The 13,940-nt window shown below is 42.5% G+C and overlaps 1 protein-coding gene and 1 long non-coding RNA gene across 6 annotated transcripts in view; one reads left to right on the top strand and one right to left on the bottom strand.

The window, feature by feature from the left end:
- The window catches only part of LOC128329264 (uncharacterized), a 28,046-nt gene extending 17,553 nt beyond the window's left edge, over positions 1-10,493 (bottom strand). Inside the window, exons 1-2 of the long non-coding RNA XR_008309592.1 lie at positions 10,447-10,493; positions 612-1,584 (exon numbers count right to left, since the gene is read on the bottom strand). This is a non-coding gene — a long non-coding RNA (uncharacterized LOC128329264). The remainder of the gene's footprint in view (positions 1-611; positions 1,585-10,446) is intronic.
- The window catches only part of GOLGA4 (golgin A4), a 126,931-nt gene extending 115,026 nt beyond the window's left edge, over positions 1-11,905 (top strand). For 3 of the 5 annotated variants that reach the window (XM_053260131.1, XM_053260130.1, XM_053260135.1), the window contains 3 exons: positions 6,183-6,269; positions 8,341-8,405; positions 11,182-11,905. In XM_053260131.1, the coding sequence (XP_053116106.1) occupies positions 6,183-6,269; positions 8,341-8,370 (117 nt within the window). In that variant the 3' untranslated portion in view covers positions 8,371-8,405; positions 11,182-11,905. The remainder of the gene's footprint in view (positions 1-6,182; positions 6,270-8,340; positions 8,406-11,181) is intronic. The other 2 variants (XM_053260133.1, XM_053260134.1) reach the window with 2 other exon arrangements.
- Positions 11,906-13,940: the final 2,035 nt, after the last annotated feature.

The raw sequence follows: 13,940 nt of genomic DNA, 5'->3' as shown, positions 1-13,940 counted from the left end.
ATTAAGTATAATCATCCATCAAATGCGACTTCCAATGCTGTGGGTGTACCCTTCACAGACAGGAAGTGAACACTGGCCAAATTATCACTTCCCTTATAGCTATAGCAGGTGCCTCCTTTTGCTGTACTCCTATTTCTTCCTCTGCCCAGTATTTGCTACAGAAAACTATTACCAGGATGAGGTCTTCACTGCACATGAATCTCTGCTCTTCAGCCTCAGCTTATAGGGAGAGTACAGTTGCCTGCTCATTCAGTCTAATGTACAGCACAAGCAGCTGAGATGAGGAAATCTGGGCTCACGTGATTCAATACTCACTATAAAATATTTCGTTCCACTCAGACAGCTAACACATCAGGATTCTAGCCTAGCCTTTTCCCTGAAAACTGTATGCCGGGAAGGCCTTTATATGGAGGCGCATTCAGCCATGGTAACCCACAATTGTAATCTCAAGTGATTGACCTAGAAACAAGTTTACCCAACTCATCTGCTGTTTGTGAAATGAGACCTACACCTCCTCTCATTTCTGTGCATATTTCATTTCTCCTTTCATCGAGCATTAGTACATACATGTCTGAGGAGAGCACCCATAACCAAGAATGCAAATTTCTTACCTGAAAGCAGTACACTACCTGAAAGCAGTTTTTAGTCACCCACACTTAGTGAGGAGGTGTTGCATCCTTCTTCCCCCCCAGGGGGTATTTCCACATCGAAGGGCCTTTGGGGTTGCCCAGGATCCATTAATGAAACCAGAGGTGCGGGGGATCAGCTGGAAACCTGGTTTATTTTAGCCTGTACAAACATGACAGTAATTGACAGCAGGCAGACTGCCCAGCTTCCAGTCCCATAGCATGTTCCATCACAGTCCTCATCTTTCCTTGCCACTTTGTCTACCTCACACTGATTCCAGTGGATCTTCAGCTCTGGTGTAGTCTTGCCTTTTCCTTCCTTTGCTGATGGGTGATTTCCTGCTGGAGCAGGTACCTAGCAGTTTCCTCCCTGGGGTTGGGTACCCCATCAGCCTCCTCAAGAAGGGGTGGGAGGAGGGCATGACCCATGGGCCAGCCTCTAAGCTCTGCACGTCTGGAGTACAATGGCTTGCCCCCACCTTAAGGTCCCTTGCCAGCCAGCTGGTTGAACCCACAGGGGCTAATCAAAGGGGTTTCCTGGGAGCTAGTGGTTAGGAATGTGTAAAAGCCATAGGTCTTAGGCTGAGGGAGCTCTCTACTCCTAGAGTTAATGCTCGTCGAATACTGGGTCATTTGACTCCAATCTTAGTAGGTTGTATCAGCTGTGTTGTTAGACCTGCAGTGCCCCACTTTGGGAAGTTGACTGTGTCCTTACACTTTCTCAAAAAGCAGTAACATTTCTGTAAACTTGAATACTGGAGACCTCTTTATATTTATGGAATATTATCAAGCTCCACAGAAGGATTTCATAGTTCCCATAGGCACTCTGAAGCTCTGCCCTTCACGTGCAGAGCATGCTTGGTATCTTGGGCAACAGAGCACCTGTAGCTCAGTTCCTTTTCAGTTCCACCTCAGTATGTGCCTCGCTAAAGTTTACTCCTCATTTTCATCTTGGTTCCTGCGGAAATTCAAATAAAATTGGTTTAAATTCTAAAGCTTTAACTTGAACTGCTCTTGACTACACTCTTTCTTATTGTTTTGGACTCATGGATGCTCGGAAAACTTTTAAAAAGTGTTTATCTTGCAGGGGGACTTGCCCATCAACTGACAAACATAACCAGTGTTTGCTCTGTTCGGGAAAAGATCATATCATCCAGACATGTCATCCAGACAACCACCCTGAGACCTTGGGTTAGGGCGGTATAAAAATGTGCTAAATAAATAATAAATAAATAAATAATGTAATATCTGCTTCTTTTTCTAAACAGACCAGAAAAAATAGAGAATTAAGTCGTAGGGCTGCTTTATATTAAAAAGTGTTGCACCTTCGATTGCCTAAACTGTTCCCTGTTGCCGTTGACATCTGGCACTTCGATCACATCCAGCCATTGACATTTGAAGTCAATGTCGATGCTGAGACATTTGCCTGAGAGAATCTCGCATACCCAACACGTCAACCCATAGCACTTTATGGAGCTTTTTAAGAAGCCCTGCAATGTCTCCAAGGAAGGAGATCACAAGCACCATAAGAAGCAGAAACATTATGAGACATCATTGACAATCTTGGGGGACAAACATCAAACTCTTTCCCTCCTCAACCTCAATTCAACCACCCATATCAGACACCTTTATCCATGGAAAGCTCTCCAGAGGTTTGGGATTATCGTCCTTCTCCTTCCATGGTTCAGTACATCTCATCTAATGCCTTTTTCAGAGATTTTGGACGTCACTTCGACTCCAGTCTTGCTCCCGGCATCGACGCCAAAACTGATGTCTATACAGACACTGACACCTAAGCCAACATCAACACCGGTATTTATGACAACTCATTTTCCTGCTACTAGGCCTTCAACATTGGTGACTTCAATACGAACAATACCCAGCATTGTCATCTGCACCGGATACACAATCGAATTCACCACTATCCTCACTTTCTTGGGGATAACTATACCTTCTACTTTGAGAAGAAGTGAAGGTTGTCTTACAGAAAGAAACAATAGAACAAGTCCTTCTAAAAGAACAAAAGAAAGGATTTTACTCCAGGTACTTAAAAGTTTCCAAAAGTCCAATTTTGGTGTATGTGCTGCCAAAGTGAGCACGGTTCCCAAAAGAGACGGAGGCCTCTGTCCAATCCTAGACTTATGCTGGCTCAACAAATTAATCAATCCAAAGAAATTTTGAATGGTCACTTTACAAGGCATCCTTCCTCTAGTAATAGAAGAAGAATGGCTTGTGACTTTGGACTAGAAAGACACCTATTTTCACATTGGTATTCACCCCAAATACAGAAAGTTTCTGTGTTTCACCTTTGGACAACTAGGTTGCTGATATACCATTCTTCCCTTGGTCTCTCCACCGCACCTTGTGTTTTCACAAAGTGAAAACTGAGTGCTGTCATCTCCCATCTAAGAACTCAATGTGTCTCCATCTTCCTGTATCTGGACGACTGCCTGGTGGCTTCCATAATGAAAGACTCCTTAAATTACCACGTCCAGTACATTTTGTCAGTGCTCCAAGACCTTGGTATCCAGGTTAACTGAAAAAAATCCATTCTCCAACCTCAAAATGCATTTTCTACATAGGAGGCCTCCTCAATATAGACTTGAAAACAGCCTTTCTACCAGAAGAAAGGCAGCTCATAATAGTAAATTTGATCTATGCTTTCAGAACCAATCCAATCCAGAGCAAAAACCATACAAAGAATCTTAGGTTTGATGGTAAATACCATGGTAAAATACGCCAGGCCAAGGCGGTTTCAAATGTAGTTTCTGTCTGTGTTGAAACCAAATGTGGAGTCAGCACCTATGACTGATCATCCCTCAACCTGTACTAAAGTCTCGAAAGGAGAATCTCTCCACCAACTTGTACTGTCACAGTAACTATGGATGCCTCTCTCAAAGGTTGGGGGGCTCACTACCTGAAACTACATGCTCAGAGCCTGTGGAATTCCTAACAGTCAACTCTCCATATCAGTTTCCTGGAATTCCTCGCAGTCTTCCTAGGTCTAAAGTCCTTTCTGCCCATGATAAGAACTTGCACAATTCACATATTACTAGACAATACAAACACGATTGCCTATATCAGTCGACAAGGTGGGACAGTTTCTGGGTCCCTGTGCAATTTGTTGATTCAGCTTTGGAGCATGCAGCACAAAGATTACCCTATAGCTCTCCACATAAAGACAACTCTCTCACCAATGCCTTGAGCAAGAAAACAAATCCTTTTCAACAGCGGGGGTAGGAAGTCAACTAATCAGTTCTTTACAATCTATTCCAACAATGGGGGGACCCCCCTGATAGGTCTCGTCGCAACCACAACCAACAAGGAGTGCAAGCAATACTGCTCAAGAGCGGGCCTAGGGACTCTCAACCTTCCAAGTGCCAAGTACCACTATTTTCACCTTTTTCCCCCCTTTGCTGCTATTAACCAGAGGCTTGAGAAAAATCTTACAAGAGAAAACAAAATGCATCACTCTCATCGCATGCTGGCCAAAGCAACCGTGGTTTCCCCTTCTGTTTCGATTTTCCAACAGAATCCGCTACCTCCTTCCTTGGCAACAAAGTCTCTTTTCTCAAGTGAACAGCCATATCTTCCACCACAGTCTTCAAACCTTGAATCTTATAGCGTAGAGACTAAATTACTAGACAACGTTTTACTGAACGAAATGAAAGCATCCACTAGGCGCAATTACTCTTGCAAATGGAGAAGATTCGTCCAGTACGCTAAAAACAAATTTTTTTACCCGTCTCGGGCTTCCATGAGACAAGATTCCTAAGAAGCATTAACAACTTGTTTTCTCCAGTGAGAGAACTTATAGAACTTTGTAACCTTCCTTTAGTACTTCCTACATTGACAGAGGCACCACTTGAATCCCTTGCCTCTGCCTTGCTGAAATTGCTAACCCTAAAAATGGCCTTTTTGGTAGCTATATCTGCGTGGAGGGTCAGTGAATTGACTGTATTAAGGTTAGACACACCACCCCCTAAATTATTTCCTGACAAAGTAGTTATGAGGACTGACCCTTCCTTTACACCTAAAACAATTTCTGACTTCTTTGTCAACCAGAATATCGTTCTCCTTGCATTTTTCTTTAATCCTACTTCTGCTCTGGAATAATCCTTCCACTCTATGGATGCCCATAGAACCCTTCTTTTCTACATGGATGGACACAAAGGCTTCAGGAAGAGAAAGAAACTTATTCATTACCAAATGTCATAATAAGGGCAATACTGTTTCCAGACAAAGATTTTATCACTGGCTCGTAGAACTCATTTTCCTGTGTTGCAAACTTCAAGGAGTAAAAGCTCCTCCAACTATTAAAGCCCATTCCACCAGGGCTGTAACTACCTCTGTGGAACATATGTCTGGAATCAGCATTATGGACATTTGTAAAGCAGCCACATGGTCTTCTGACCTACCATTCATAAAACACTATGCCAATGATAACTGAACAGCGGCTGAGGCTAATTTTGGATGGGCAAATTAAAAGAAAGTTTGTTAACATCCTTGCACCCTGCTACCTCTTTGGTAAACTTGTTAATCACCTATGTTAGGAATGATCACGGATCACCATAAAAATAAACAGGTTACTTACCTGTATCAGATTATCTTTGGGTGATCCAGGATAATTCATATCACCCACCCAACTTCCTTGCTGCTTGATGGGAAGTCTAGTCACTTACACCTTCAATGCTTCCGCCGAAGAACAGACCTCTCACAGTTGACCAGGAACTTATCTACAGGTGGTCTGATGCCCAAGATACCGAGTGTGCTTTGTGAAGAGTGGAGCTACAAAATTCTTCTGCAGGGCTACTGCACCAGCGCATTACTCATGTTATGAATGATCCCAGATCACCTAAAGATCACCTGTTATGGGTAAGCAGCCTGTTTTTGCAGAGATAGCCAATTCTCTAGTTCCACAGTATAGTCCTTCAACATGCCATTCTCGGACAAATAAATGTCAAAATTAAAGCCTGTTCGTAAATGAAATTACTGGAATTCATGGTACAGTAAAATGTACAAGTAGAATTTTTAAATTTTTAAATGACAGTTTTTCTTAACCTATATGACCTTGGCCATCGCAATGGTTGCATGTGATGACAGTTGTATCCTCATGCTTCTTTGCAATCCCTTCCTCATGAAACAATCTATTCACACAGTATTGTTCTTACCTACTGTACTTCTCTAGTACAAAATATTATGTATTATTCTAACATATTGTGAATTATATTAGAAAGACACATCTGTTATTAATTGGTTGAAACTGTAATGATTCTTTGGAGTTTGAATTGTTTAGCAGTAGCAGCTATTCATGGTACTTTACACTGAATAAATTTAGTGATCTTGAGTGCCATAAAATTCACATAAGAGACCATCTGCAGGTGAATGAAATTGGAAATTAATGTTTATATCTATCTTTTAAAAACATGGCTTCCATTAGCATTACTAAAAATAACATTCAGTGCTTTGATAAATCAGTTTCAAATGCTGCCCAGCAGATTGAACTCCTGTCACACCAGTGGCTATGTCCCCCCCCCCCCCACTTTTTTTTTAAAGACAATGGCAAAAGTTATAACTACAGTGCTGAAATTCCCTGCTGATCAAACACAGAAGATCTTGGAGCGAGAAGATGCACGGACCTTGGTAAGCCCTAGTAAGAGACTGAAGAAAGCTAGTTTCTAGGTTGGGGTTGCCTTTGTGTGTCAGGTATCTTGTCTTTTCTCAGAAAGGTTTTGAACTGTAAATAAGGTTTAGGAGTAAAAACTTGAAAGATATTTGGTATTCTCTAGTGTTAATGTTCTAACAGAAATAGAGAACTGGGGAGCTCTGACTGTAAGAATATTAACATTCGAGGAAACTGAACCACAGACACAAAAGTATCCTACCATAACCATGTCTATAGTAGGGGTGTGCAAGCTGGCCCACTCACACGGAATCACCCCTACCTATAGTAGGAATATCTATAGGAATTACCCCTACCTTTAATAGAGGTGATTCAAACTAACCCGGTCTGGGCTCAGGCTTGGCCAAACTGGATCCGTTCTGGCCTGGCCATCAAGCCGGCTTGTGGGCCGGCTTGGAGAATATACTTGTAAAGGAGAATCCAGCTAGGCTAAGAATTGGGGGGTGGGGCGGCAGAAGGGGAATATTGACCTTTTAGTTTCCTGCTGGCAGGGATGGTGGAGGCAGCTGCGGAGGCTCCTCCAACCCCGCACCCCGCCTCCCAAATGACCATCTGGATTGTCTGCGGCCTGTTTTTGGCCTCTGCACATCTGCAGAGGCCATTTGTGTCACCATGCAATGGTCTCTATGCATGTACAAAGGCCCGAACTGGGCCGCAGCCAGCCTAGCCTGTCATTTGAGAGGTCGCGGTGGTGGTGGGGTTGGAAGAGCCACCTCCGATGTTGCCACCTTCACCGTCCCCATTGGCAGGAAACTAAAGGTAAATATTTCCCTTACATTGCCCCCCCCCCCGCTTCTTAGTCAAGGGAATCCCCCTTTACTTGGACTGCCAGAACTGGACCAGCTTGATGTTGTGCCTGGCTCAGTGCGAGCACTTCTTTTGATAAGCACTTTTGTTTAGCGTTTAGTGAATTATGCACTTTTGCCTTCTGCAGCCTCTCCTGTTATCCTATATAATAAAAGGCTAAGTGAGTGGCCGTGGCCTTGGAATGTTGGGGATCTGCGTCCCTGCCTCCCTGGGCTGTTCTGGGCCTGCGCAAAGCGCAGGCCCAGAACAGCCCAAGGGAGACAGGACCACAGACGCCAGTGTCCCAAAGCCACGGGCGGCCATTAGCCAGCAAACACCCGACCTCTTGCCGCGGTCCCACGGGCGGCCATTACGGGCCAATCGCTGCCCGCCCGCCCTGCCAACAAACACCCGACCTCTCGCCGCGGCCCCACGGGCGCCCATTATGGGCCAATCGCTGCCCGCCCGCCCGCCACCACCGTCCCAGACCCACCGGCGGCCATTTCGGCCCAATCCCCGGTCCTCTTTTCAAGCCCCCACGGGCGGCCACTTCAACCCAAATGCTGCCGCTGGCCGCCCGCCCGCCCTCCTTCCCGACTCCTGCGTCCCCAGTCCTCCTTTCACAGCCCCATGGGCAGCCATTTCCACCCAAATACTGCCGATGGTCGCCCTCCCTCCCTCCCTCCCGAGTCCTCCTTACCCCGGCCATGTCCGTCGGGCGAAAAACTCTTAAAATTCAGTGAGAGAGAGGAGATCGCAAGCAGAGCTCCTCTCTTTGCAACGGCTCTGCCCGAACTGACACTATGTCCGTAAAGGACGCAATAGGCGTCCTTTGCGTCCAAACTGACAGTACGGGCAGAGGCTTTGCAAGAGAGAGCAGCTCTGCTTGCGAGCTCCTCTCTCTCACTGAATTTTAAGAGTTTTTCGCCCTACGGACATGGCCGGGGTAAGGAGGGCTCGGCAGTTGGGAGGAAGGGCGGGCGGGTGGGCGGCCCACGGCACTGTTGGGTGGGAAATGGCCGCCCGTGGGGCCGTGCAAGGAGGACCTGGGATTGGTCCGTTAACTAACTAGCGCCCGTTATTTCAACGGGCTTAACAATACTAGTGAAAAATATAATTAAGTTAACTCTTTGTCAAACCTGTGGCCTGTGACTGTATGGAAATCAGTGTCTAACACGTCTAAATTCCCATTTGCTTTCATTTAACACAGTAACCCAATAAACTCTTCTTTTCCTGGCTTTGTAGTTAACCTCACCTCGCAGTGGTATCTTCTGAATAAACCATCCATCCTTGCTTTAGTTAGCATGCGGGTGAGTGTTGCCTAATGCGTACTATATTTGGCTTTTCACCTTTGTTTGCTAAAAGTAGTCATAACTGTCCTTTACACTAACAAGCATGCTGAACACCTGTGCATATCATATTTTCTTTTGCAAAGCTAATGAGCCAATTTTGTAATCACTCCCTTAATCTCTTAACACTTTTGTGATCTTGGGTGAAATTGAATTTTTAAAAAACCAAGTTCAGAAATGAACAAATGTAATGCACAAGAAGAGAAATTGGGTTACAAATACAAATTGCTGCTTCAGACTGTGTTCCTTTTGCCTTCATTTTTTAAATACTTGAGGACAAACTTAGTGTGATGTAGGAGATTCATGAATGGATCTCCTGATACTTCTTTGGTTAAAAGTAGCCACTTGGCAAAGGGCATTTGAAATGGGGCTTGAGTGCCAAGGGAGGTTGTTTAATCCATTATTACTCTTTATCCTACTCTGGAGTTGATAATTAGCTACAGAGGGGTGAAAAAGATAGATACCCATATTGTACCTTGCTTTGTTTCTCCCACAATAGCTAACAGCTGCTTCGGGAAGGGCGTTATAAATAGGGAAATGGCCCAGAGGAAGAGGTTAACCCCACCCCATCCCCTGCAGCTGCTTTTAACTAAAGGAAAAAATGGTGGGAGATCTGAGCATAGATTTCCTGTATTAGGTCTAGTTTGATCCTTAATTGCCTTGCTAAGCTGGCAAATCAGATGTTGTTTACTGCATGTTTGAAAAATATCAATTTTCAAGAAATGAATACTTTAATATTCTGGGATGGGTTAGTGTGACTACTTTACTGGACTCCACCTTTAGGCAGGGCTAGGTGCCATTCTTTGTTTCCAGGTGCTTGTTGATTATACACATTTTGATATGTGGCCAAGGACAGAATTCCCGAGGATTTAGAAAGCAAGTTTACAAGCCTCATTATTTCGAGAAAGAACTCCAGTTTTACAGGTTGAGTTGCTGTGTTCTGCGTTTTTATCTGTTCCCCTTTCCTCCAGAATATTCTCCTATCCATATATGCTTCTCACCTGTAGTTGCTTCCTGCCATTACTACTTCGTGTTCTTCAAAATTCATAGTGGTTTTCAAAAGCAATATGCAAATTGGGCAGAGTTATGCAAAATCTCATTTTGTAGATATTGGATCACATACATACAGAATAGAAAAGCAAAGGAACAGGCATTTGTGTTTCGTTGCTACAGAGCAAAAACGTCTCTGGCCATAGACTTGAAGTAACAGCATGATTGGCTACGTTTGTATAGGGTAGGATGGGCCAGGATAGCTGTGTATAAAATGTCCCCCATACCCTTTAATTTTCATGGAATTCTACATTTCCATATGAAAATCTATGTAGATAACTGCTCTTTATAATTTTTTTAAAAAAATTATATGCTCAGAAGTTCTGAAAAGCAAGGACGTGGAAAACATTTCTGATATTCTTGGAAAGTCTTGGGTATCCTTAATTTTCTGAACAATTTCTAGGTATATGGTTTTTTAAAACCTTAAGTTGTACATTATAGTTAAAGGCTAACATATGCATGTGGCAATCTTGAAATATTGCTGGTTGCCCATACAATTTACATATTCACTATTAATTGTGCTTTATATAGTGGCACTGTGTGAATGAGCCAGGAGGCATCTTGGGCTCTTGTGTTTCCTCCCCTCTTAAGTACACACAAGTTTCCTGCCATCCGATCCTGGTTTAAGTCATACCATAGTTTGCTTCAGTGTCTGAATGGTCAAACTATGATTTGCCTGAGGCTATTAAAAAGTAGGATTGCAAACCAGGATTTGATATTGGTTTGTAGAATCATGCAAATCTTAGTCTGATTGTTTGGACGGTGAGGCATACTGTGGTTTGTCTTAAACCAGGATTGGGCAGTAGGGATTTCCATGTGGAAGGGGAGGGGAAAGAGTGAGCAAGCAAGCAAGAGGTTTCTCCAGGTTTGTCTACTGTCAGCCTTTATCCTAAGAAATATGCTGAGCATCCCCCTATATCCACTAGATGCAGAACAGAAAGACGTATCTCACCTTTTAGTACATTGTTCCCCCACTGCCAAGTCAAGATGCTTGCTGTCTGTCTGCTGAATCATCATGACCTGTCTCATTCACATTATTATGTCACTTTCTTTTCCCACTGGCCTCCTGAGTTTTACTCTGAGAGCCTGAATTTGTGCACCATCTAGACTAAGTTAGTCAGGACTAAGTCCCAATGAAATTAATGGGACTTAAGTTAGTCATTACTAACTGGCTTTGTTGATTCTCAGTTGTGCTTAGTCATGACTCTCTAGTTAAGATGCTGCCCATTGTGGCTCACAGCTACTTGCCAAGATTGTTTTGCATCACTGGAATTGTGAACAAAGGCAATTTAGCTACACTGTGCTCATTTTGAATACGAAGTTTAGTTTGTGGCCCTTACTTCTGCATTGCTTGGAAGGAAAATATGTGTTGTATTCTGTCTAGAAGTTAGATTTTTCCCTGACTTTCTCTAATTTATCCACTGTTCCATATCTGGTCCTATAATTTTAATTGTATTAGGCAATTCCTATCAACTGCATTTTCATAATATCAGAAACTGTAGTCCATGTAAGCCCCTAATTCAGAATTATTTCAGTGCATACTGTTTTTTGTAACAATTGCTTATGTTGATTTCTTTCTTGTCAGTTAAACTATTAGGGTATCAAATATTTTATGATAACACATGCTGTTGGTTTGTCTTTTCCCTTACTTCCCCCCCCCGCTCTCTTCCCACTCCCCACCCTCCAGTCCTGGCTACGACCGTCTTCTTGAAGAACTTGTGACACGTGCACTTTGCGGCAGATGACACTGCTTTGAATGTGTGATCATATTTCCATATTAGCTCTTTGGGAAATGGACTGGAGAAGAACTATTATTCAGGGTCCCATGTGAAAAGAGCAAAACTCAGAACTGATGGGTTTGGCCCATGAGTACGGTCAATCAACTGCCTTGAGGAAAGATTGTTAATCAGTGGTTATCAGGTGATGAGTCCTAAGCTTGGACACAGTTTTCTATTAATTTTTTTTTAAGACAAAAGAAACTGAAATGCTTTGCCTCACTGCAATATCTCAATATAGATTTCGCGGGGTATCTTTAAAGAATTAATGGTTTGACTCTCCTATTTATTTTTATTGAGGTTTTTTTGTCTGAAATAATTGTGCAACACACTTTGGGTGCATAGCAGACCTTGGGTGATTTTCCTGGTAAGTTAAGCCACTGTTAACTCTTCTTCCCAATTTGATCTATTGTTTGCTAAAAGCCACTTATTTTAAGCACTTGCTTATAACAAATCCAAATTGCAGTACCTCGTTGGTTTATTCCTAGCTTTTGTACTATATTTTGTGGGGAATAAATTTACACTCCTGTAAATTGTAAATAGTTACTACTTAATTGTATCATAAGCTGATCTCTGACTGTTGGCAGTGCTAATCTTGCAGAGCTGGGAGAAAATAAAGTTCTATTTACTGTACAATGCTGCAGCCTGATGTACTTTTTAATAAGTTATTCTTAGACTGAAATGGTCATTATTTTGTATAAGACAGTGAACTGTCCCAAGCCCAGGATTCTGATTTGAGACATTTGTAGCATCAAGTTGCCATGTCTGCAGATTTTAAATCTTAATTGCCTTATGACCCTACTGGCCAACAGAGAAAGCACATTAAAAGGAGAATGTCATTGGGCAGTAGTATATTCTGGGTGTGAGAATATAACTCTAGGGTTTTGTACAGGCTCAGTGGTAGCCATTGGTTCTTAGCAGAGATACAGTTAAAATGGAAAACAACCATGCACACAAGATTTTTTTTTTAGTGGGATTAGTAGGCTATGAAGGAGGAGAAAAGATACATTAGCATTTATCTCAAATAATCTCCTGGCTGAACTCTTCCTGAATTATATGGGGAAAGTGTATAATCAGTGCAAATTAATCAGTATGAAAATAGAACTGTCTTGTCCTCAACAAGCAATTCCGTCTGACCCAAAGAATGTGAGATGAAGTCATCATTTCTTGCTTAGAAGATGCAAAGCTTTTGTAGGGCAGAATGTTGTCTACAACAGGAACTTAGTCCCTATATTTGAGCAAATTTGATTTTTGCCTATTTGCTGTATCATTTTAAATTTCACTCTAAGTTTTGTAGGTTCAAAGTATAGATAAAGGAAAAGAGTAGTCTGTAGCCTCGTTTCACAATCTTAGAGGGGCGCCTATGATAGGAGCTTGCTGCATTAGAACCTAGCGTAGTCAAATGAACAAAACATACAAGTGATCTCCTTGTTTCAGTATAACTGGGAGGATACCAGAAAAGCATGGTAGTATTATGCTTCCTGTCCTGCATGCATGTGAAAACTGGTCAGAGCGCAGTCCGTACTTCTTGCAGCAGCTATTCCCACTTGCTTATGAGGCCTGCTTATCACTTGTGGTCTTCCAACAACAGAACCTTCTATTTGACAAGTATTAAGCTATGGATTTCACCTATTTCCAGGTTGGAATAGCATATTCATCTAAATGAGTTCCTCTTCTGTTTGTTTCATCAATGATTGGTCAACTTCCAAAATGTTGTCTTGGGGTCAGATTTGATTGGCTATGGAAGCACTGTGATGTCATCCTGCTCACTGGGTGATCCCTGATTCAGGGAGCTGCTTGTGAAGGAAGAAGCAACAAAGGATAAAATGACACTGATACACTAGTGATACACCAGGGACAGACCATGAACTTGTATGTTAAAAAACCCAAACTAAAATAAAGTTTATTTCTTCAGCAATCTTCAAGGTTTAGAGGAAATATTTATATTCTTTTGAAATGTATTGTTTAATACTAAAACTGAGAGAACACAATTCTACTTCTAACCAGTGCATAATACTGTTTTTCTAGTTACTGGTATCTAGGGGCAATCCCATTGTAAATATGGACTGAATAACAGAATTCTGGATTTTCTTCTCACTATTTATTATTCAATTTCTATACCACCTCTCATCAAATCTATCCCAAGGCAGTTTACAAAAATTAAAATACAGTACAACTCCATAAAAATCACAGTTAGAACATTAAAATCAAGTAAAACTGTAAAAACCAAAACACACACACACACACACACACACATACACACAAGCCACAAAAAGACAAATGGAAGCAGGAGAGCTGATAAACATGGCAGCCCCTAGGGGGTGAAAACCTGAACAAAGGAAAAGGTCTTTGGTTGTTGTTGTTGTTGTTGTTTAAAGCAGCCACAGATGTCAAAGGGCAGACATGCACTGGGAGAGCATCCCAGAAACTGGGGGCAACAACAGAGAAGGCCCTGTCCCACGTGCACAACAATTTAGTCTCTCAATGTCTACACATGGAGCAAAGGCCCGCTGCCTGATGACCTTGTTGGGCGGGGAGAGACCCTTGGGAAAAGGTAGTTCTTCAGGTATCCAGGGCCCAAATGTTGAGGGCTTTAAAGGTAATAACCAGCACCTTGAATTGGATCCAGAAACAAATTGTCAGCCAGTGCAGCTCTTTCAGAATAGGTGTA

The sequence above is a fragment of the Hemicordylus capensis genome, chromosome 6 (assembly GCF_027244095.1).
Source record: "Hemicordylus capensis ecotype Gifberg chromosome 6, rHemCap1.1.pri, whole genome shotgun sequence".
NCBI lineage: Eukaryota > Metazoa > Chordata > Lepidosauria > Squamata > Cordylidae > Hemicordylus > Hemicordylus capensis.
Note: the sequence above shows the minus strand (reverse complement) of the source record. Positions and strands in the feature narration are given on the sequence as shown.